Raw genomic sequence first — 22,946 nt, 5'->3', positions numbered from 1 at the left:
AAAAGATGGAAGATTAAAAACCTATTGCTATTTTATGTGAGTGGTAAATTATCATTTTCCAACATTAGATCTGGTCCCTTCCTCTGTGTAATGGTCCAGTGTAACCTACTAAGAAGAAATGCTTATTTTGCACAGGTTACTGCCGTGGGGCATGCTGCAATGTTGGCTGCTATTCAGAGATATGTACCCGCTCTAGTATGCATACTATGACTTACGGCTGCATTTTTTTCAATCTCCTATTCAGACATCATTTCTCCAATAATAATCACGCTGAGAGAATTTACTATGCGTTCTTTCTTGCAGATTCCATCCACTTATGCACCAGAAAGGTTAGATCTCTTGAGGCAGCTTGAGAAAGTAAAGCAAATGGCAGTCGATGATATAGGCTCAGATGAGGAAGTGGATGAAGATAAATGATTAGAAGCAAGGCCGATTTGTGTATAGCTAGCAAAACTATTCTTTGTGATCTGATTAAAATCGGACTGCTTTGTTATCCTCTTTCTGGAAATTTTTTGTTCATGCCAAATTTCTCAGACAGGAGTTGGGCATAGAGAAGTTCATTCCACGTGTCTGGCACTCCTGGTAAGCACCAGTGGCTACAATCCTGTGGAGCATTAGTTGGAGTGCCTGGTTCCCGAAACTTGGAAGGGTGACCATCTTTCCTCAACTCTGAAAGATATGTGATGTTCAAAAATTGGGCTTTCCGGCTCTCATACTGCATCTGTTTGACAACACCAGATATAAATATGTTATGATATGGTTCTGTTTCAAGTTTTGTAGGGTCATTTTCTGGCTCTGTTTGTTTGTCACACTGTCCTCCATCATTCCATGTGCCATTCCTGCAATTTTTGTATCAGTGCCCATGTCATACCAAACTCCCTCCCCCAAATACATATATTTTAGATTTACAATAACAAATTTCTGAACATTAGTTGTTAAAGGAAAAAAGGGGGAAAACTGATTTCTTACTTCTAGTTATATAGTTAAATTGTGCATGTTTGGATACACGTTGTAATCAAGGTGCACAAGTTCCGAAGCTTTGTTACAATTTTGTTTTGAATTGAACGTTCGTTCAGAAAACAAACACATTTATCATCTCTAATTTTACTCTCTTTCCTATTATTTTACCAAAAATTATTGAATGAGTAAACATGAGGAATAATTTTGAAGTGAGTTAATTAACTGTTTGGCCAAAATTCTGAATGTTATGTTACATGAAACATGCTCTTAACGATTAATCTTTTCTCAACAAAATGTTTGACTCTGCTGATCTATCAAACTTGACTTACTAGTTCGAATCTATCTTTTTGGTTCATATGAAAAATTATTGACAACAGACATTGGTAAATTAAATCGACTCTATACCCTTGAAAACTAACTTTTGCAGGGTGAATTTCGTATCAAAGATTGTCTTGAAGGGTGTTTATTTGAGTGTCAGGCCCAGAAAAAACAAGTCAATGCACTTGCCTGAAGTGGACGGGGGAGAAGCTACGAAAGAACACGAAACTCCCAGGATGTAGATTGTTTAATGCCCATGATTTCCATGTCTGTAAGGATCTCAAAAATGCTTCTTTCACGTTCATCATCCTTACCTTCCCTCCTTCCTGGAAGTAGTTGCCCCTGTAAAATGTTAAGGAGCTTGTAAGACTGTTATTTTCGATTCTAAAATATCTTAATTTTTATATTATTTAGCAAGTAACATAATTAAAATAATTTTAGAAAAATTTAATAGTTTTTTTTTTCAGAAAGAAAAAGGTTCTTTGAAATAAGTCCAAAAGTTGATAAGAAATTTGGCAAGACTAACTTTATTAAAGAAATAGTTGTGGTTGACCTACGACTTGATAGTTTTGTCTGGGTTCCACCAGTGTCCGGAATTGAAAATAAGAATATCAGCTCCAACCCATTGTTTGGAATACCAGTGCAACTCGTCAAGCCTGATAGTTCTTCTTATATGATTGGATGAGTTGATGGGAGGACGACCTATAACACACAAGAAGGGTGTTCTGTAGTATTCTACTGTGATGTTGTATTCCTGAAATCTCATGGCCAGATACCCTTTGTGCTTGCTTATGGGATTTCCATTCACTTCATGTATTCTTGAGAGGTTAGAAACCCCTTTTGTCAGCATGCACAGGAAAGACTCCCACTGGTTTCTTCCCACAGAATCACCAGCAAACACAATCCGTCCATTGCGATTTCTCTCTAGCACCACACTCGCATTGAATCTGAGCTTCATCACCATACAAATTTCTTTCAGCCACTCCTCACTTTTACCACACAAATTCAAACAAAAAAGTCCAAAAACACATACAAAGAAGAGTCTCTGGAAAACTGATAAAGAATGATAACACATAGATAGCCCTGCATGGATGCATGCAACAAGTAGCACTCAATGTGCATGACATAATGCTAACATATATGACATACCGGGGAATCTCACAGTCATCAGGTTGCCATCGCCATTTGCGAAAGCTTTCATTTTTGCGTCCGTTTTGGTGGCACCGGAATCCTGGATCAAGAAAGGGACAGTTTTCATCGTATAACCGATGTGGGTAGGTTTCATCCCAAACCCAGTGCCCTCTGGAGTAATCACAGGCTCCGACGAACGGCGATTTCTTTGTAGCGAAATATGATGATGATGATGATAATGATGACAAAAAAGCAAGACGAGAAAGAAATTGTCGATCAAAAGGGTATACGAAATTGAAAAAGAATATTGATGTAAGTAAGAGTACAAGAAAATAGAGTGCCCATGTTGATTCTCTTTTCATTTTCGCATTCTATTAAAACAATGTGAGGCTTAAAAAAGTAATTTAAGGTGTTTATTTTGAGGTTTCCTTTTCTGAGTCGTTGAAGAAGATCCATCAGAAAAGGAAGCACGACTGATTTCACCGTTTTAAAAGTCTAATTAGCCCTTGTTTTTCTCCTGCTTCTTAGCAAGCTGGAATTCACGTCATTTCATATTCTTTTTTTGTTTCTTAACTATTACTGTTATAATTACATCTCCAACTTTTGTTTAAAATGTATTTGAGAATGGAAATAAGAAACCAATATATAAGTGCAATCAAACATGGGATACGAACACCTTTCCTTGTAAGTGAGGTATGTTTTTATTTTCATTTAATTTTATTGAGTTTTAAATATGAAAGTCCAATAGTTAATTGAACCAGTGCAAGTGCAGTATTAAATTTTTTATTTTTTTTGTGATTTCCCTGATAATATTGTTTTTTTTTTGTATTGATATAGTGTTGTGCAATGACCAAAATGTTGGCTGTTAAACACTATTAATTTAGAAGGTAAAATGTAATTTTAGACTTTGATTAAAAAACAATAATTAATAATAAATTTAAGATGCATTTATAATATACTTTAAAATTAATTGTAATTGTAACTATTGAATTTTTCACAATTCACTATAATATGTTTTTTTTTTTTAAATCTTCTTCGTCAATACTAGAGACAAGTTTTAGATTATCACAATCAATGTGGTTTTAAAAAATTATTATTAAAAAATAACATTAACGAGATATGATTTCAACAAATTTATATTATTTTAATTTAATGAATTTTATAATTTTTCATTTTTAAATGTATTTAATTTCTTTAGTTTTACATAAGATTTAGGATGTTTTTATTTTTAAAGAGGAATTTGAGAGGGAGTGAGTGAATAGATTTAGATAGATTTAAGAATATAATTTGTATTTATTTTTTAATAAATTTAAAGGTGAAAGTAAATAGGTTTGAAAATAAAGTTTCCAAGTAATTGTCTCAAAAGATAGATTAAAAAATATTTTAATATAATTTTATCCTTATAATAAAAAATAATATATTGTTATTAATTATAAGTATTAAATGTGAATGTAATATTCGATGAGATTATAATTAAATTATTATTTGTATTAAAAGATAATTAAACTACTAAATTAAATAAATATATGTTTTTAATTAGAATACTACAAATTACTATATATTTTTACATAAATTTTATATACAAACTTTAACCCATAAATTAAATAATTAAATTAATTATTTTTACTTAACTTGTGTATGCATTCTAAAGTTTTTTCCGTCTATTCCTAATATTTGCAATGCATTTGATTCAATTTCATTGGGCTAATTAAAACCAAAATCATGAATACCAAAGTCTTAGTAATCCAACAACCAAGGAAAATTTTATTTTTTCATAGTGTCCATAAGAGGAGTTTTCATAGTCATCAACGCTTCATCACCACAACTATCAAGTCTCCATAATCAGGTGTAGCTGAGCATTATAAATTCTTTTGTCGAATTCAATGATGTTTAGTCAAGCTTATCGACATTCATGTCACGTTAAACAAAATAGCTTGAAAACGTTGTGACCAACTTCTCCCTCCTTTTGTTTTCTTCTTTTCTTTTATATTAACACTTAAACTTTAATATAATTTTGTTACAATCTGCAATACAGAAATACAATGTCAAAACCAGTTACATGCGTAACTTATCCAATTCCAAACATGTTGGAACCGATTCCAACTCTTTCTTTGTATATATAAAATCGAATCCAACTTCTTTGCATTCACCATGGAATCGATTCCAGCTTGTATGAAAATCGATTCCCTTTTCTGAAATTTTCCTCCTTATTTAATTTCCAACCAAAACTAGAAGTCATGGTTACATGAAGATGTAACCTCACCATATATCATTCAATATTGTTAATCATGATCCATTCACCACATACACCTATGACAATAACTCCTCTCAAAGTCACTCTTCGTTGTGTCTTCATGAATCTACACTACCTAAAGCTATTAAAAAATACGAAAAATGCATTCACAATCCATTCACGTGAATAAAGTATTAACGTAACTAAGGTATAATTGTATTTTCACCTTTATCATCCTGAAATTCCTTGAAGTGTGTGCTAATCCTCTTATTCTCTCCTTACATCACCTGCAAATCATTCCTTCATTCCTTATAATACATTGTCTCACCCCAAATGAACACCATCTTAAATGCATGTTTAGATTGTAGTCCTCCATTATCTATGATATGCACTTACAAATCACTTAAAATCTTTTCAATATCAAAGGTCAATAAAATCTTACAACCAAAACTAATTATTCTTCAACCCTAAATAAAATATTATAACACAAAAAAATGATACAAAAGTCATCAACTTTTACTTGCTTAAAGGGCACAAAGAGATGCAAAACCAGAAAGGTGGAAGAGATTCATCGCCCTTCAACGTTAAAAAGAAAATTTTACAAATACAGTGTATATAAAGTAAGGAAAACACAGATATTTTGAAAAGTAAATTTTTATAAAGAATGATTTGACCACTTTCTTTTAATAATAAAATACTGTAAGTAGAAGAACTAAAAAAAGTGTGAATGTTGACATCTAACATAAATACAATGTTTCTCACCAAAAGCATCTTCTTTAAGAAACAATCTCTTCAAACTGACATGAAATTAGCACAATTGGAACTTTAAAGTTCAAAACTTCATAATATCAAGTGAAGAAGGGATTCAAGAAGATAATTGAGAAATACAATATATCAATGAGAAATACTTTCAAAATTCACATCATTTTCAATCATAAAATCTTAAAACAATAAATTTATAAATTTTTTAGTAACATATTATTTATTAAAGGAATTGAAATATTGGATGTAACCTAAAAATCACCTTCTAACTATACCACATACACTAGAGAGGTTATATTTTCAATAATAATAGCTAATAAGTTAAAGACATGACAAATACTTGTTTGTTATTGGTGCCAACTAGTGCTATATGTCAATTTCCTTGCTTCTTACCTAATTATCACCCTCAATACGAAATAATTTCTCCACTTTTTCTTATTTACAGTTAAAAAAAAAATTGTATACGAATTGAAAATAAAAATTTTAAGAACTACATGAAAAATGTATAAATCAATTTATTTATTAATTAACTTAACTATGCCATGCTTCCCACACCAATAAATAATTGTTCTCTATCATTACTTTATTGGTCTTTTATATAGAATTAATTTTTTATTTTTCCTAATAATAGAATAAAAATTATAACGTTATTGTCGTATATGCAAATAAGAAAGCTCTTTTACACTTTTAGTCTCTTTTTTTTTCTTTCTTATGCTCGACTAAATTGCATCCAATCCGTTCATGGAAGTCAAGAACTTAAATAATATATACGCCACGTATCATTTTGTATTTTGTTTATATTTATACACACACGTTTTAGAATATTATTAAAATTTAATTAGATTTCTTTTAAAGTGGTCTATGTAAAGTTTGAAATTTGTTATTTAAAGTTACCATGTTATTTCATATGAGTTGTAATTTTCAGCTTTATCTATAATTAATAATTTATTATTTTAAACACAAAAACTAACTACTATATATAATTATTCCTATTGTCTTCCATTAATGTGTTAAAATCTTCGTTGCACGTGGGGAGGTTTGAAAAAAACTTTCGACATTAAAATTAATAATATATATATATATATATATATATATATATATATATATATATATATAATATAAGTAATAATTTATTTATTTTATTGGTTAATGAAAGCAGCATGTAGATGGTAATGTTATTGCATGATTAATTATGATATGAGTGAGGAATGGATGGAAGGTGTTGGAGTGGGTCCTTAGAGTTTGGTTTACATTATATCATTCTTTCTTTTTCATTTTTCATTAGAGATTCTATTTTTAGGTTCGCTAAACTTTTTGTATTTCAGTGCGATTAATCATTAATCATCAATGCTTCATTATTCATGCATCACATCTTAATGAAACAAAATAATATATACTATATTTTAAATAAGTGAAATATTCTATTGTAAAATAAATGAAAGTAGAAAAAAGCTTTAAATAAGAAAATAATAATAATCATTTTGTAAATTACAAAAACATATAATCACTTATATAACATGAAATATAATAATACTAATAAATTACATTGTAATATATAATTGAATGTGAATTTTAGTTGAGGACTTATTCAATTTTGTAAAAGAATGCAAAGTCTGAAATTTTACATATTTTTCTCTTTCATTTTTTTCATCAAATTACGTATGCTTCCTAATATTTTATCATTCTTCCACCCTTCTACCTTTTCTGCATTTCTTCGACACTACCAAAGTGAAATTATATGTATGAACATAGGAAATCTATTTTGATTGCATAAAGAAAAAGTATATTAAATAAAAAATACTTTAATTCATTGAAACTCAAAATGGTCTCAATATAAAATATTATCCAAATAGTTATAAAAAAAGTATATTTCTTTTGTACAGTTGTATAGATAGAGAGAAAGATTAGTCTCAATAATTTATGAATACTGTTTACATGATTTCAAATACAAATAAATAAATAAATAAATAAATATATATATATATATATATATATATATATATATTCTTAAATTATCCAATTATCAAATGCGTAAATAAGATGAACATTAAAAAAAAACTAAAATATATTGTGATAAGGTTTCTATTTAGAAATTATATCTTGATTAGAACTTAATTTATTAGTGTTAAATCTCTTTCATGGTTATTTTCATAGTGGCAATTGAACATAAAGTTATTTTGTTAAGTAACTATCTAAGTTGGAGTTTAAGCCTTATTATGATAAATTATGAAAAGAAGGAGTTTGTAAAAAATATAAGGCGAAGAAAAATAAAATTAAAGTTTGAAAAGTAAAATGGTTGTTATTATGCTACATAAAGGTTGAATATTGGAAAAGGAAAGTTGAATAAATCAAGTGTTATATGTTTTTTTTTTTCTTAAGTATTGTTAGGAGATGTCTACATTTAAGAAATTTGTTATTTTAGTTATTGCTTTCCTAGTTTTAAGGAATACATTTTAGTTTATTTATTAACCTTATTTTCATGTCTTTTTTTTATAAACATGTTGTCAGTGGGAAGTTTTTTTTAAATTTATTTTTAAATTCTATAAACTGTAATGTTTTATTTTAAATAATATTATTCTATCTTCATATGTTCCTATTAAAGAAATTTAGTTTTTCCTAAAATATTTCAACAATTGGATTAGATTTCTTTAATATTGAGACTTTTATAATGAACTGAAAGAAGTTTTTTTCTCAAACCGCTCTTCCAATTTTTAATAAGAAAATTTATAATTTTTGAATTGTTAAAATGAAAGTTTACCTAGAGACGTTGGATATTTGAGAAGCCATGTCTTTTTGTTGGTGTCTCTACAACCATCCTTACTAGGATATTGACTCTAAAATATATAAAAATGGAATATGACGGAGATGAAAGATTTCAAGCATACAAGTGTTTAATTTAAAAAGAGAATTTGAGCTTCAAAGGATGAAAGAATTTAACACCTTCAACGAATATTCAAACAAATTGTTGACTATTGCCAACAAGATAAAGATGTTAAAGAATGATTGGAGAAGATGAATAGCCGAACTAGCAGAAAAATGAATGAGTAGATGATACTAGGTCACTCTCCAATATTTATGAAAGGTGCAACATTGTTGTTTGTGAACTTGCAGACTTTGGAGCAGTAGAGAAAGATCAAATTTCGGCGGCTACAATGAAGGAGAAAATTTTTATGATTAAAAAAACATAAAATGGGAGTTAGTTGATTAACCCAAAGATAGGAAGGTGATCAATGTCAAATGGGTGTAAAGAACCAAGTTAAATTTTGATGGTTCCATCAACAAACACAAGACAATGCTTGTTGTGAAAGGTTATGTTCAAATCTTTGGTGTGGATTACTCGAAAACCTTTGCGTTAGTTGCTCGATTGAACACTATAAGGACTTTTCTTGTTGCTCAAATGAATTGGAAAGTACACCAACTTGATTGTAAAACCAACATTTTTCAAATGGTGTTTCACATGAAGAAATTTATGATGAACAACCTGAAGGTTTTGTTAAGAATATAGAACAGGACAAGGTGTATCTTCTCAAAAAGGATTTATGGATTAAATCAAGCTCTACGAGCTTGGTACAACAGGATAGATGAACATTTGTTAAGCATCAATTTTAAGAAAAACTAGTATGAAACAACCTTTTATGTTAAACATCAAACCAATGATGTTTTGATAGTTTCACTTTTTGTTGAAGTCATTTTGTTGACAAGAAATGATGTAAGGGTGATCAAGGAATTCAAACAAGAAATGATGAAGGTTTTTAAGAAAATAAGAAATGATAAAAGTTTTTGAGAAAACAAGAAATGATGAAGGTTTTTGAGATGACACATCTCGGGTTAATGATTTTCTTCCTTGGAATGGAAATTAACCAAGTTGAACATCAAATTTTTATCTGCCAGAAGAAGTATGCCAAGGAGATTTTAAAGAAGTTTAGATTTGAAGAATGCAAAGAAGCCAACACTTCTATGAATCAAAAAGGAGAATCTGAGTAAGGAAGGTGGAGCTGATAAAGTTTATGAGGGGTACTTCAAAAGTTTTATTGGTTGATTGATGTATCTTACCACAAAACATCCTAATATTTTAAATGTTGTAAGAATTTTGTCTAGGTTTATGCACTATGCAAGTGAATTACATCTTAGAGCTACCAAGAGAATAATGCAATATGTCAAAGGTACAAATGATTTTGGTGTTAAGTTCACTTGGAGCAAAGATTTTAAATTTGGTGGTTTCTCTAACAGTCATTTGGGAGATCAAAGATTTTAAATTTAGGCTATTGTTTTACTCTTAGATTCAGTGTTTTCTCATGGAGATCAAAGAAGCAAGAAATTGTGGCTCAATCCACTGTTGAAGTAAAATTTATTGCAGTACTAACTGCTATTAATCAAGCTTTATGGTCGAGAAAGATTTTAATGGATCTAAATCTAAAGCAGAAAGAAAGTACCAAGATTTTTGCTAGCAATTAAGTTGTTATTGTTATTTCTCATAACCCTGTGTTTCATGGCAAAACTAAGCATTTCAACATCAAGTTAATTTTCCTAAGAGAAGTATAGAAAAATGGATTAAAAGGGATTAATAACTTTGGTTTAGTGTAAGTTTGAAAATCAACTTATTGTTTGGTTTACAGAGCCATTTCTAATAAGTAGGTTTAAGCTTCTGAGATAATAGATTGGTGTTTGCTCTTTCTAAAACAAGGAGGAGTTTTAGAAAATGCTTCAGGATTAAAACATGTTTACATTTAAAATTTGTTACTTTTAGTTGTTATTGCTTTCCTAGTTTTAAGGAGTCAATTTTAGTTGATTTGTTATCCTTATTTTCAAAGCTTATTTATAGAACCATGTCGTTAGTGAGAAGTTATTCCTAAGTTTTATATATTGTAATGTTTCTCTTTTAAATAAGATTACCATATCTTTATCTACTTTTTGTAAAGCAAATTCTCCTTTTCTCAAAATATTCCAACATGTATGAGTTGAAATTAGTGTGTGTGAAAGTGGTCCAAAATTGTCTCACCCATTTTGTTAATCATCCCTAAGTTAAGACTCCATAAATAATATAACTTGTTTATGGAAGTTTCCTCTATACTACATCACACACACATCATGTTTATAAGAATTTAGAAGCCATGTATCACCGAATAAGTAGATAAGATCAACTCATCTTAAACGTACCATTAATGTCATTACCTATATTACATCTTTCTCCTTCATTCATTTTTCCCACTTTTGGTCAAACATTTCACTTCACTTACTCATCTTCCTTAACGTTCATCTAGTTTGTATTTTGCAGAGCTTACAACATGGTCGCCAAATTAAAATTGAATGACAAATCACTGTTTAACGTGAAACTTAATTTATACTAAAATTCTCAAACATTTTTGGAAATTTAAGCGAGTTTAGCATTTGAAAATTTAAGTGTGAAGTTAAGTCCAACATTAAGTAAAAATGAAAAATTTTAACAATATATAAATAATTCATACACTTATTGTTTTAAGGTTTTATAATAAAGGTATCATCAATCTCTTATATAAATTTGAGCTTGTGTTTATATCTTATTGATAAATATCATATATAAAGAATTCATTAGTGATATCAAAACTAATTCTTGGTTAGTAATTCAAAGAAATACAATAAATGTATTCTCTTTTTTAAGTTTCATATAAAAAAGTCTATAAATTCATTAATTTTGAAATAAAAGTAATATATGTAAGAATCTAGAAAATAGAGTATTATGGTAGATAGGCGTATTAAAATAATGAGACAAGCATTTTCTTTAAAAATAATCTTATAATATAAATAGAACTTTCTAAAGCTCGGTTCATTATCTAAAACACTTTTATCTCTCTAGAACACTATTCACCTAGAGTTTCTCTAGCTTCTCTCTAGAATTTCTCTCAATTGAATTGTCTGATTGACGATCAGGAGGTGCCCAGACGTTCACGGCGTAGAGGGCTACACAGTTGACCGATCAATTTCTTTATTCTAGCTGGTAAGTTGTTTTCCCCTTTTCACCGCATGTTCTTGAGTCGTGATCATACAAATCTTCTGTTGCATGCGTCTTGTGTTATCTCCCTTTAATTCTCAACTCAAATTAGGTTCTAAGGCTATTTTCCTATCACCAATTAGTGAGTTGTAGGTTTTGTTGAGTTTCCTTGTGATACAAGTAAGCAGTCGGGGTTTGATTTCATCTGTGCTATTGATATTGAGGTAAGGGGAGCTAGATTTCTGTTTAAGTTAGTAGTCTGATATGTGTGGGTGATGAATTTTGTGTTTTGGTACTGTTTGAGTTAAAATTGGGTTTTTAGTAGATTAAATAATTTGTTCTTTGAATGCCAAATGATGAAATTGTACTATGATGATTGTAAACTGAATTGGATAGTGTGTGCAATTGTAATTGGACCTGTTTGATGTGTGTAATCTATTATAATAGTGATTAGATAGAAAAGGAAGTGAGTTATGCATGTTTTGAGACATTCTAGAGGAAGTGAGGTAGTGAAAATGAGAATTTGAGGTCAAGGACTCAATTAGGCTATTGGGACAGTTTGGGTAAGTCAAATATGACTTGTTTGAGTCATTCAAATGGTCAAAAAATGTGTAGGGTGGTAGATTTGAATTTGGGTCCTTAAGTTGATGAATTTGATGTTTTAGAGTGGAAAGTGGTTCATAAACACTTTAATTTGATAGTAGAAAGGTTTAGAATCACTTAGACAAATCTAATTAGGTATATAACACAATCTAAGAGTGTTAGAAGTCTGGAAAAATAGTTAGAATTGGTAATCGGTGGTTGAGTTGCATAATTTTGCAGAATTTCGTTCTACAGATTATGCAAACTCATTGAGCGAATGAATTTGCACAGCGAGTCACTCTGGCGAGATGCTCTCTGCCAGGGCATTCGCACAGCGAACTGGTGCATTGTGCAAATGACTGTAGATATTTTCTCTCTGCCTAGGCACTTGCACAACGATTTGGTGCGTTATGCGAGTGGTTGGAGAGAGTTGCTCTTTGTATGGTGATTTGCATAGCGAATTTGGACGCTGAGCGACTGGTGGTGGTCTAGGATCACTGCCAATTTAATTTGAATGGTGAATTGGTTCACACATCGAGTGTTTGGTATTTGTTTGGTAATAACGACTTGGAGACGTTATACGTGGAGTTGAGGTCTGATACTTCTGCGAGTTAATTCGCATGACGAGATGTGTCACTGTGCGAAAAACTCCTAATCTCATTCTGCGAATAGGATGCACTAAAGAAAATGATTTTCAAACAATTAAATTGGTAAATATATTACATCCTTTTTCACAACTACTACAAAGTTTATGTTGTTGGGAATAAATATAAAATCTTCTTAAAATAATTTAGTAAAATAATATCACACTTTCCATAAATATTTCATGGTGAATTTAAAAAAAAAAAAAAAGAAAGAGGTGGTTTGATCCGACGGTAGAAATAAGAAAAGGTAAAGAATGAAAGGTTAGAAAAAGAAATGAAGGTGAAAGGAGGTTTTTGAAGTTGGAATTATTGGTGAAAGTGAGGCATGAGATTTCTGCACATGCATAGATGCGACCTGCGCCATTTGCAGACAAAGAGTGTAAGAGGAAAGGTTCCAAGATGACTTCATTGGATAAAATTTAAATTTAAATAATATATATTTATAATTAAGATAAATAAGAGTAGGTATAGTACAAAAACATTTTAATTTGATTATATTGTTATTTTAGAAAAATTGAATGAGTATTTTTGTGGGTCCTACGTTAGCTACTCTCTCTCTCTGTTTCTGTGTTTGTGTCTCTGGTCTGTTTCTGCTGCTGCTGTTTTTCCCACTTACCCTCTTTTGCCTTTTACTTTAACAGTGTTGTGTGAAAGTTTGGTATGGAAATCAGGGATTTTCATTGAGTGAAAAGTTTAGTTACACTTCATTTTGTTCATTCTGTTTCCAATTGGGTCAATTCATGGATGTCACATCCTCGCCGATTTTCTTATCTGCTTCACATCCACACATATTATATTAAAGAAAAAAAAATTTACCAGTACTTTTTTACAATATTTTGAGAATCGATTAATTCATTTTAAATATTTTTTTAACACAAATTCAAATAAATTTATAAACAAACTAATAAAATAATAACACATATTTTATTATAAAAAAATTATTAAAATATTATCCAAATATTATTACTCTTCTATTAAACCATCAGTTCCTCATTTCATCGTTCATCTTTTTCTTTTTTATCTTAATCAATTGCAATACTCATTCTATTTATTTTACCATCATTTATTACATTTTATTATAACAACAAAACATCATTAATATATTTTAATCTAAATTTTATCGTAAACCTCCATACAAATATATTAACTTATAAAAAAAATCATATTTTTATGGAAAAAAATAAAATTGGTGATTTGAAGTAAAATGGAGAGGTTTAACACACATAAATTTTCACATTTTTTTTTAGTCAAAATCTTACGTATTTATTTTTGTTACCACTTCAAAATGTCTTTTAATGAAAGTATCTATGTGTATATAAACTCATATCTGTCTCTTATTTTATTTGACGTAAAATTTTATTTGTACTCCAATAAAATCATATTTTTATACAATGTTCTTATTTAAAAAAGATATAAAACACTTGAGAGTAATTTGAAGTAAAAATAATAAAAAAAAAAAACTAGGGTTTGAAACCTAGATAGTTGACTACCTAGTTATTGAATTATTGATTATGGTTAATGATGATGCTTAATTACAAGCCCTAAGTAGACCCACAGCTACATATACATGGAAGTTTTTGTTATAAAAAAATTACAGGTCATGGAAGGAATTGACCTAAGGTTCATCTTGTTACTGGGAATTTCTTAAAATAATCTATTAACAATATGTTTTCCATCAAAACAAAAATATATATAATCTCAAAAGTATGGACAGCGAAATTTATTCTTTTATACATTATATCAGTTATGCTAACAATTTTTTTTATCATATCTTTATGAGTTAAATTATTATAAATTTAATACTTACGTTCATACATAAAGATATTATAAGACTCATTGAACATTTAAGGAAATAGTAAAAAGATAAAGAAAACAATACATAAATTAAATTATATAGAAAAAAAATGTGATAAAGTGCCTAAAATAAATTATTGATGTAATTAAAGAAAATTATAAAGTACTTAAATATAATAGTTGTGTAACTAGCTCTGTTCCTTATGACTTTTCTGTGTTTATATATAATATCAATTTTAAGTGCTCATAATAAAAGTATAATATTTATAATATCAACTTTAATTACTCACAACCTTCTGATATATTTCATTTAATTTTCACCATTAATAATCTTGATATTCAATATCCATAGTTGATAATTTGATTTTATGATTTTTCTAATACTATATGATCTTCATTCTTTAATAAAACTAAGCAACTGATTGTTTTGAAAGAGATGTTATTTCGAATAAAACCGTTATTAACACAATGTAAACCCCAACCCCGAAAGCAAAAAAAGAAAATTACTTGCATCCTTTTAAAAAAATCAAACTTTATATGATCATGATTTTTCTTTTAGCAAATACGGATAAGCTTTTAGTTTATAAATGATGAGATTATAGATAACCTTATTTATTAAATTAGAAATATTCAGTAAAGTAGTTAAATATTATAAAAAATTTTGAAATTATACATGAGATTTTATTGACGAAAATAAACCTGTTGATAAAATTAAATTATTGATGAATTTTAAAATTTTAGTTATTGAAAGATTATTAATATATTTAAATTTATCTATAATAAAAATATGTATTATTGAAAAATATTTTCTTTAACTGGGAGACTAGAGGACCATTATTTTGCATAATCTTGAGTTTAAATCTTCCCATAAGTATAAATATTACTAGTAATAAATAATCTTATTAGTATAGAAATCATGTCTATCGTCCGTGTATGAATATAAACATGCATTATATTTATTAACAAAAATAATATTTTTTTACACAATAAATAATATTTATTAATATATGATTTCTAATTTTTAGTGATAAATTGATATTATGGAAAGTAGTGCAATATTATACTAAGAGATCCTAGTGAATGTCTAATTCTTTTTTTCCAAATATTACAAGAAAATATAATGATCTGATAAAACTCAACATTTATCTAAAAAACGGTATTAATTTTGCATTAAAAAATAAAAATAAATAAAAATGCTATAATAGCAATGTTAGATGTAACTAATAGTATTTTTAAAATTGATATAATATTAGTTCAATGTAATATCCTTAATAAAAACTAACCCTTTAAAATTTAAATATTTATAACATATAACTCGACAAAAACAACGGGACTCTATATTGACGTTAATTTAGTATTTGATGAGCATAGAATAGTTTAGTGAATGTTAATTTTATAAAATTTACGTTTAATTAATAATTTGATTAATATATTTAGATTTATGATTTATTTTTGTTTCTGTATTTTTCTTTTTATTTAATTGAGTTTTCATATTGTATAAACAAAGTTAATTTGGTTCATTTGCTAACAACATTTATTGGAGTAATGTGACTCTAGAAGATGAGATGAATAAATTTTGAAAATAAATTCAAAAACTCTATTGATCTTTGTATTTGTTTGAAAATCTCAAATAAGTCTTTATATTTTGATTAGTTTTAATGGGGTCTTTAATTTTGAAAATGTGAAAGAATTAGACCTTCGTTATTTCTTTGTGAAACAACGTTTAGACATGGATAAGGTGGGAATATGTATGAATTATGTGTCATTTTGTTTTAAATAGCAGTGTAGATGATGTGCTTCATGTGTTATTTTAGGCTGAGTATTTGTTTTGCTGTATCATTTTAAGATGTAGGGTTTCAAAGAAGAGTTAGTCTTCCCCGTTATGGTTTGATGAGCTGAGGTATGTCTAGGTCTCATTCTTGTTCGTCTTACACATGTAAATGGTTGGGGGACATAGAATACTAACGTATCTTCTCATGGTGGTAGATTGTTTCAACTATTTAGATCGTCTGACGCCTTGGACGTTTAATGGCTTAAGTTGCCTTAGGTCCTCTAACACCTTAGTCATCTAACAAATGACTTAGGTTGTTTAGAGACTTGGGTCATCTAATGTTTTAACCTGGTCAACACACATTTTGTACTCATTGTACTCATTTAACACATTGACATCTATTGTTTGAACTCGTTTAATGCTTAAAACTTGGTTTTTACATATACTAGACTTCTAACTTATTATACTACACATAGCATTTGACTATTGATAATAAAGTATACACAAAGTGAAAGTCTTGATCACATATTTTGATATTCACATCACATTGGTCAAGTATTCAACCTTGATATATATGTTAGACATTCTCTCTTAGTCATCTAACAACTTGACTTCTAACAAAAGACTTACTTGCTTGGTATAGTGTTTTTAATCAATAGTGTTAATGATTAAAAAATATTTCCTCTCTCACCATTGCAACTCTTTTCTTCTTCCTTTTTCCCATTTTGTTATCTTTCAACTACACAATTTTCAAATGCTTAATCCTCTTCCAACTTCTGTAGTCTTTTGCATTTTTAAATGATCGTCACATCAGTACAACCTCCAATAAAGTCACAATCTCTAGAAACTTTACTCTTTCCTTCTTGAAATTGGGAGCCAATGGTAAGAAACACACCAATGCATTCCATCAATTTCATTTTTTTTATACGCTTCTTGTTCTTCTCCACAAATTGAATTTCCTTCAAATTCATCCTGGCCTATTTATCCTCAATTTTCCACAAATACAAATTTTATTGGTTCTAACTAGTTGTGGTAGTGTTGGGCCGATGTTAACTGTGTCTAAAGATGACAACTTGGTGTTGTCTTTAGAGGACTTTTCTTGCCCAAAAGAGTGTGAGATTTAGGTTGACCATCTTAGGCCCTTCTAAGTCACACCACCATGTCCATACTTATTCTCCTTCTCCTTATGCTAGGATTTTCACTACCAAAGTTTTTCCTTCTTCATCATCACCATCACCTTCTTATTCTTCCTCTTCGTCTCTCAACATCATTGTTGGCACCTAGAGACCTATTAACTTGTTGCAAATATTTGACTTTGACCTAACTTATTCAGAATAGTTCAAGTGTGAGTTTAAGTCTTCCATTAAATAGAAATGACAAAATTAAATACCATATAAGGAAAAGTAACCATAAACTCAATCCCTCGAGGTTTTCGATTAAAAAGTAATGTCAATTTTTTATGTAGGCTGGACTCAAGTAATATATATATATAATATCTCTCCAATAAACCCTCATATGAAAGAACAAAAAAATTCATTGGTGATATCAGAGCTATTGGTTCGTCTTGATGACCGTCTTAGATTATTGTGAAAACAACAACATGACACAATAACATCATAACTACAACATGGTATAAATATAAATCTAAGTATCATTAAATAGAAATGACAAAGTTAAACACCATATAGAAAACAACCTATGAACTCAATATCTTAAGGATTTTTTTTTTTATTTTTAAAATGACGTGAAATAGAAAACAACCTATTTTTTTTATTTACATAATATTCTCCAGTAAACCTCTCATGAAAAAGATAAATAGAAAAAGAAAAAACATCACGACTGTCATCCTCACCTCCTTGGATCTAGGACCGCCCACAACTGATTGTACTCTCCCACTGTTTTCTCAATCAACCTCGTTGTTGATGTTGAAGCCCTGAAACCTCTAGGATTGCTTCTTTGAAAATGGTGTGGCTGGGAATCAGGATAAGAAAATGGGGAAAAGGAAAAAGAGAAAAAGAGCAAAGGCGGGGGAGAAGAAAAAAAACACTTACAAAAGAAAATTGACTCTGCGATCAATTTGATGTTATTTTGCTAAGCGTGAAACTTATAATAATTGTAACTTCCTTTTTTTTCATCTCTTTTTGGGAATAACCCATTGACAAATAAGTTCTTCAATTTCTAACAAGTCTATCAAACTCTAAACTATTACCATTCTCTTATTCCATTCAATATTTCTAGACTGACTTTTTAATGGTCATCACTTAAATATATATATATATATATATATATATATATATATATATATATATATATATATATATATATATATATATATATATATATATATATTGAATATTGTTGTTAAACGATATTTCTGAAATGGTATAAACATTTGTATTCCAATAAACAATTACCATGCTTTTGTACATGAGCAATTTGATCTAATTAAATATATAAGACTCACATTTATCATTTGTTAACTTTTCCTAGTGAAATAAAGTTACATGAGGAACAAATAAATTTATAATAAATAATTTTACAGAAATAATGTGAATGCAAAAATTTAAAATTGAAGAGGTAATCTTATTAAGTAAATGAGAAAAGGGAAAGAAGATTAAAGAGATACAATGAAAGACAAATCATTCTATTGATAGTCATAACTTGAGATATTTTTATACAAGTGATAATGTTTTACAAATGTATTATTATCTTTATTTTACCTGCAATGTCCTCTTTATAATGCTTCAATGATAGTTAACATTTTCAAAAATATAAAACCTCCTTAAATACAAAACATGTGTAATATTCTCTTTTAATCAACAATGTCGGTTTTGAACTTTTTTCTTATAATAATTGCTTTGTCGATTTTTCTTCATGTTCCTCTTAAGTTAAAACTTTCTTGAAGAGGTATCAATTGTAATCGAGTTTAATTTTCACCGACAACATCTTACATTCAATATATTATCAAGGGAAACGAAAAAGTCATAGAGAAAAAATACACATTATAAATATTTGCAGCTTGATTAGACCTTAATAGAAAATAATGTCGGTCATCACTCTCATTGTTAAAGAGAAAGAGCCGAATCTTTTTTTTTTTTTTCTTTTGCTCAGAAAACGAAAGAAACTTTATATATTAAAAGAGAGATAAATTATACAAGATGATACCACAAACGTGACAAATAGCCAAGTTAAGTTGTCGGGTAGAAGGAAACCATCCCTTCCGAAAATTAAAAGGGTAATCAATCTATGAATAGATAATAAAAGTTGAACAGAAAGAAAATCCGATGAGGTGAGTATGTTGTTGAAGTGTAGGAGGTAGAAGTTAGAGGAAGGAGAGAAATAGTAGATATAAAATAATCAAGTGGATACATATATAGTTATATATCTTACACTTGAGGGAGGGAAAAGAAAAAGAAAAGAAAAAGTCTAGTAGTAGTAGTAGTAAGGTTGGTGAGGATGGTAGAAATGGTGATGGTTATGTGTGCCCTGTGTGGAGGGCATGTTGGTAGTATTGTAGGAAGATTGGGGTGTGGAGGGTCCAGAATCATGTTCACTTTGGCATTCCATGTTCACCCCAAAAAGCCTAAGTACCCTTGAACTCCGACTCTTTCCCTCTGCTATCTCACCTTCCGACCCTCTTCCTGTAACATTGCAACACGTGCATTTCATCAAACTAACCCATTCAATTCAATTCAATTCAAAAAAATTTATTCTAAGACAATCGGCGCGTCTGCTTCACCTGCCTTTCGCCATCCTCTCAAATCCCAATATAAAACCACATTTCTCCCCATTAATTGGATAACTAAACTTCACGCACTTCCACAAGAATGTAATTATTTCATCATCTTCTCCTTTTTTTTTTTTACAACAAAAAAAAAAAACAATGATATTACATGTTTGATTGTTTTTAACAATGTTAATCAAGTATTAAATGTTGTTTACCATTTATTAAAATAAGGTAAGAAATATGGGTTAAAGAAGAATCTAAGTGGTTTGAGAAATTTAAAATATGATTATAGTATTTGTTAGACAAAACCTGAATGGCAAAGAAAGGGGATGAGAAAAAGTATTAAAAAAACTAAAATAGGTGAAAATGAAGAAGGCAATGATAAATATTTTTTGGAAAATTATCCATTTTTTTTTAAGGAAAAATAGAATAAAGAGATAAATTATTTATTTGGATTGAAGAGATAGAGCAACCTGCATGAAGACAGTCATATTGGTATGGCAAGGGCTGATGATTATGCAGCTGCTGCTGCTGATGCGTAGGATAAGGATGCGCAGAATAGAACCCTCTGGTCCATCCCAAACCAACACCAGTGCCGCCGCCACCCTCATTCTTACTACTCCCGTCGCCACTCTTCCCGTGCCCCACCGCCCTGCCGCTAACGTGCACCGGCGATGTGTCACCGTGTCGCCGGCGTCTCCATCCGATGAAGAGGCGGTGGGCGTCGGAGCGGTGGCGCTCGAACAAGACAACGTCGCCGGCGTCGAGGCGCTTGTCTTTGACGTAGCGGCTCCACCCTTTGGTCAGCACGTAGCTCTGGCTGCTGTTCCAGTAGGAGTAGCGAAACCGCCAGCACTTACCCGACTCGTCCTCGAAACTCAATAGAAGCCCCTTGCACTCGGCCGAGTCGCCGCCACCGCCACCGCTGAGAGGGAAGTACTTCTCGGCGTGCTGCTTGGGTATTACGAGGCGGTTGAGCTTCCCCACGTCGCTGGGAGTTAGAGGCTTCTCGAACATGGGTTCCTTCTCGTCTTCCGTTTCCTCTTGCTGTGTAGTGGTTGTTGTTTGGTCCTCTTCTTCTTCGTCTTCTTCGGCGTCGTCGTTTTGGTGGTTGAGGTTGAGACCCAGAGGGTCTGCGGAGGGCCAGGAAGTTGAGGAGGGATTCGGGGTTGCTTCCATTAAGATGGGTTGCTGCTGCTGATGATGCTGTTGTTGGGGCCACCACAGTGTTGTTTCGGGAAGGTCCATGGAGTAGTGGTTTATCGACATTTTCCAAGTTGTTCACTTCTCTCTCCACTCTGTGTACTCTGTGTGTGAGTGTGTGTGAGAGAGAGAGAGAGAAAAGGTGGATTTGGAATTGAGGATTTTGTGAGGGTACAGATAGCAGAATGAAGAATAAGAGAAAGAGAAAGAGGAAGGGTTTTGAAAGAGGCGTGATGATTATGGTTTGATGTGGGAACTGTGGGAACTATTTGATGGAGCAAGATATGACAAAGAGAGAGAAAGAAAAAGAAAATATTATCTGCCACCATTTTAGTTTTCTTTTCAATTTTTTTTAACATTAAATATTCAATAATTCGAGAAAAACAGAGACACATGTTTCTGTTTAGTTTTTGAATTACTCTTTATATATTTCAGCAAAATCTAAAAATACCCCGCCATACACGTAAGACTTATTGATTCAAGTTACGTGCGAAACGCGTTACTACATCGAAAAAGTACATCAGATTTTTTTTATTCAGAAAGTACATTACAATATCCGACGAAGGATCGACAATGATAACTTATTTTCTATTAAATACTTAATATCTTCGACAACTATTTATGGTTCTGGTTTCCAGTCTAATTAAATTTTTAATGAATAATGAGTCTGTGTAATTATAATTAGTGAATAGAAATATATAATAGTCCGTGAGACATAGTGATATTATTAAAAAAGTGAGTTATTACTGAATTGGGGCGAACATTTATGTCTATGAAAGGTGAGAAAGAAAGATAGATTGTAGAGGAAAGTAATTTGGTGGAATTAGGGACATCCCATGTTACTAAATTGGCAAACAAATCAAGTATAAAAAAAAGATGGGTCCCTTCTTCTTCTTCATTCCCGGACTAAGTAATCATCATAATCTCAATATGCTCCCTCACTCTCCGATGCTTCTTCTTTTCTCAATCCCATGCCGGCCTAGTTTACCTATTACCCTTTTACTCATTTAATTATATTTCCTCTTTTATTAAACACTGTTGACTTTATTTCATTACCAGTTTATCACTCACGTAAAACTATCCATTAAAAAACTACTAACAACACGCTTCTTAAATATTGAAATCGCGATAAAGAACAGTTCTGGTGTAGTTTTTCAGGAGCTATTTTAAGCAGCATGAGTGTAATGAATTGTTACTGTTCATATATAGAAATAAACCTAACTACAGACGAGCTTGTTTGTTTTACCAGTTTTTGTGTGAGTAAAAAGATTAGAGAATGCAATGAAGTAAAAGAAAAGAGGGATGGTGTTGGTTTTGAGGTAAAAATATGTAAGAGGTGAAAAGGGTTGATTTTAAAAAGAGTGTCCAATGAGTTGATATTTCGTGGTTGAGATGGATGAAAGGGTGGCCATTTGATGATTGAGAGGGGAAAATAAGAGAGAGTGGTCCATGTTTTTAGTTTTTGTATGTTTATGAGGGGCATGTGTGTGCGCAGATATAGGTGCAATTGATTGAGGTATCTAAAAAATGTGGCATTATATATGTTTGAGATGAGAAAGAATAGTATTTGCATCACGTGGAAGAGTGAATTATTTGTGTTTGGCCACTCCTAGTGTTTGAATGAAAATGAATATATTGTGAGAAAAAAAGAAAAGGGATGGATGGATGGATGCATTAAGTTCCCAATGAAGGAAGATGAGATAAGATTTGTCCAATAAGAGAAGACAGAAAAAGGGTGTTTGTGTAACGGTGTTTGAATCCCCTCCTCACACTTGAATCTCTCTATTTGTTTACTCATACACGGTCCCTTGGCTGTCTACCCAATGCACTCCTTCTATTAAAATATGCTTCTA

The 22,946-nt window shown here is 30.3% G+C and overlaps 3 protein-coding genes across 4 annotated transcripts in view; 1 reads left to right on the top strand and 2 right to left on the bottom strand.

Annotated features, from left to right (window-relative positions):
- The window catches only part of LOC106771882, a 31,014-nt gene extending 29,926 nt beyond the window's left edge, over positions 1-1,088 (top strand). For both annotated transcript variants that reach the window (XM_014657896.2, XM_022784582.1), the window contains 2 exons: positions 136-195; positions 304-1,088. In XM_014657896.2, coding sequence (XP_014513382.1) covers positions 136-195; positions 304-417 — 174 coding nt within the window. In that variant the 3' untranslated portion in view covers positions 418-1,088. The remainder of the gene's footprint in view (positions 1-135; positions 196-303) is intronic.
- Positions 491-2,895, bottom strand: LOC106770206 (protein trichome birefringence-like 8). Its single transcript, XM_014656029.2, has 4 exons — positions 2,428-2,895; positions 1,836-2,225; positions 1,468-1,620; positions 491-839 (listed from the first exon to the last, which is right to left on the bottom strand). Exons 1-4 carry the CDS (start codon positions 2,769-2,771, stop codon positions 491-493), a joined length of 1,236 nt encoding a protein of 411 aa, XP_014511515.1. The 5' UTR covers positions 2,772-2,895.
- Positions 2,896-19,280: 16,385 nt separating this feature from the next.
- Positions 19,281-21,355, bottom strand: LOC106769955 (B3 domain-containing protein At2g36080-like). The gene is made up of 2 exons (XM_014655768.2): positions 20,364-21,355; positions 19,281-19,804 (listed from the first exon to the last, which is right to left on the bottom strand). Exons 1-2 carry the CDS (start codon positions 21,157-21,159, stop codon positions 19,590-19,592), a joined length of 1,011 nt encoding a protein of 336 aa, XP_014511254.1. The 5' UTR covers positions 21,160-21,355; the 3' UTR covers positions 19,281-19,589.
- Positions 21,356-22,946: the final 1,591 nt, after the last annotated feature.

This window comes from Vigna radiata, chromosome 8 (assembly GCF_000741045.1).
Source record: "Vigna radiata var. radiata cultivar VC1973A chromosome 8, Vradiata_ver6, whole genome shotgun sequence".
NCBI classification, from domain to species: Eukaryota; Viridiplantae; Streptophyta; class Magnoliopsida; order Fabales; family Fabaceae; genus Vigna; species Vigna radiata.
Note: the sequence above shows the minus strand (reverse complement) of the source record. Positions and strands in the feature narration are given on the sequence as shown.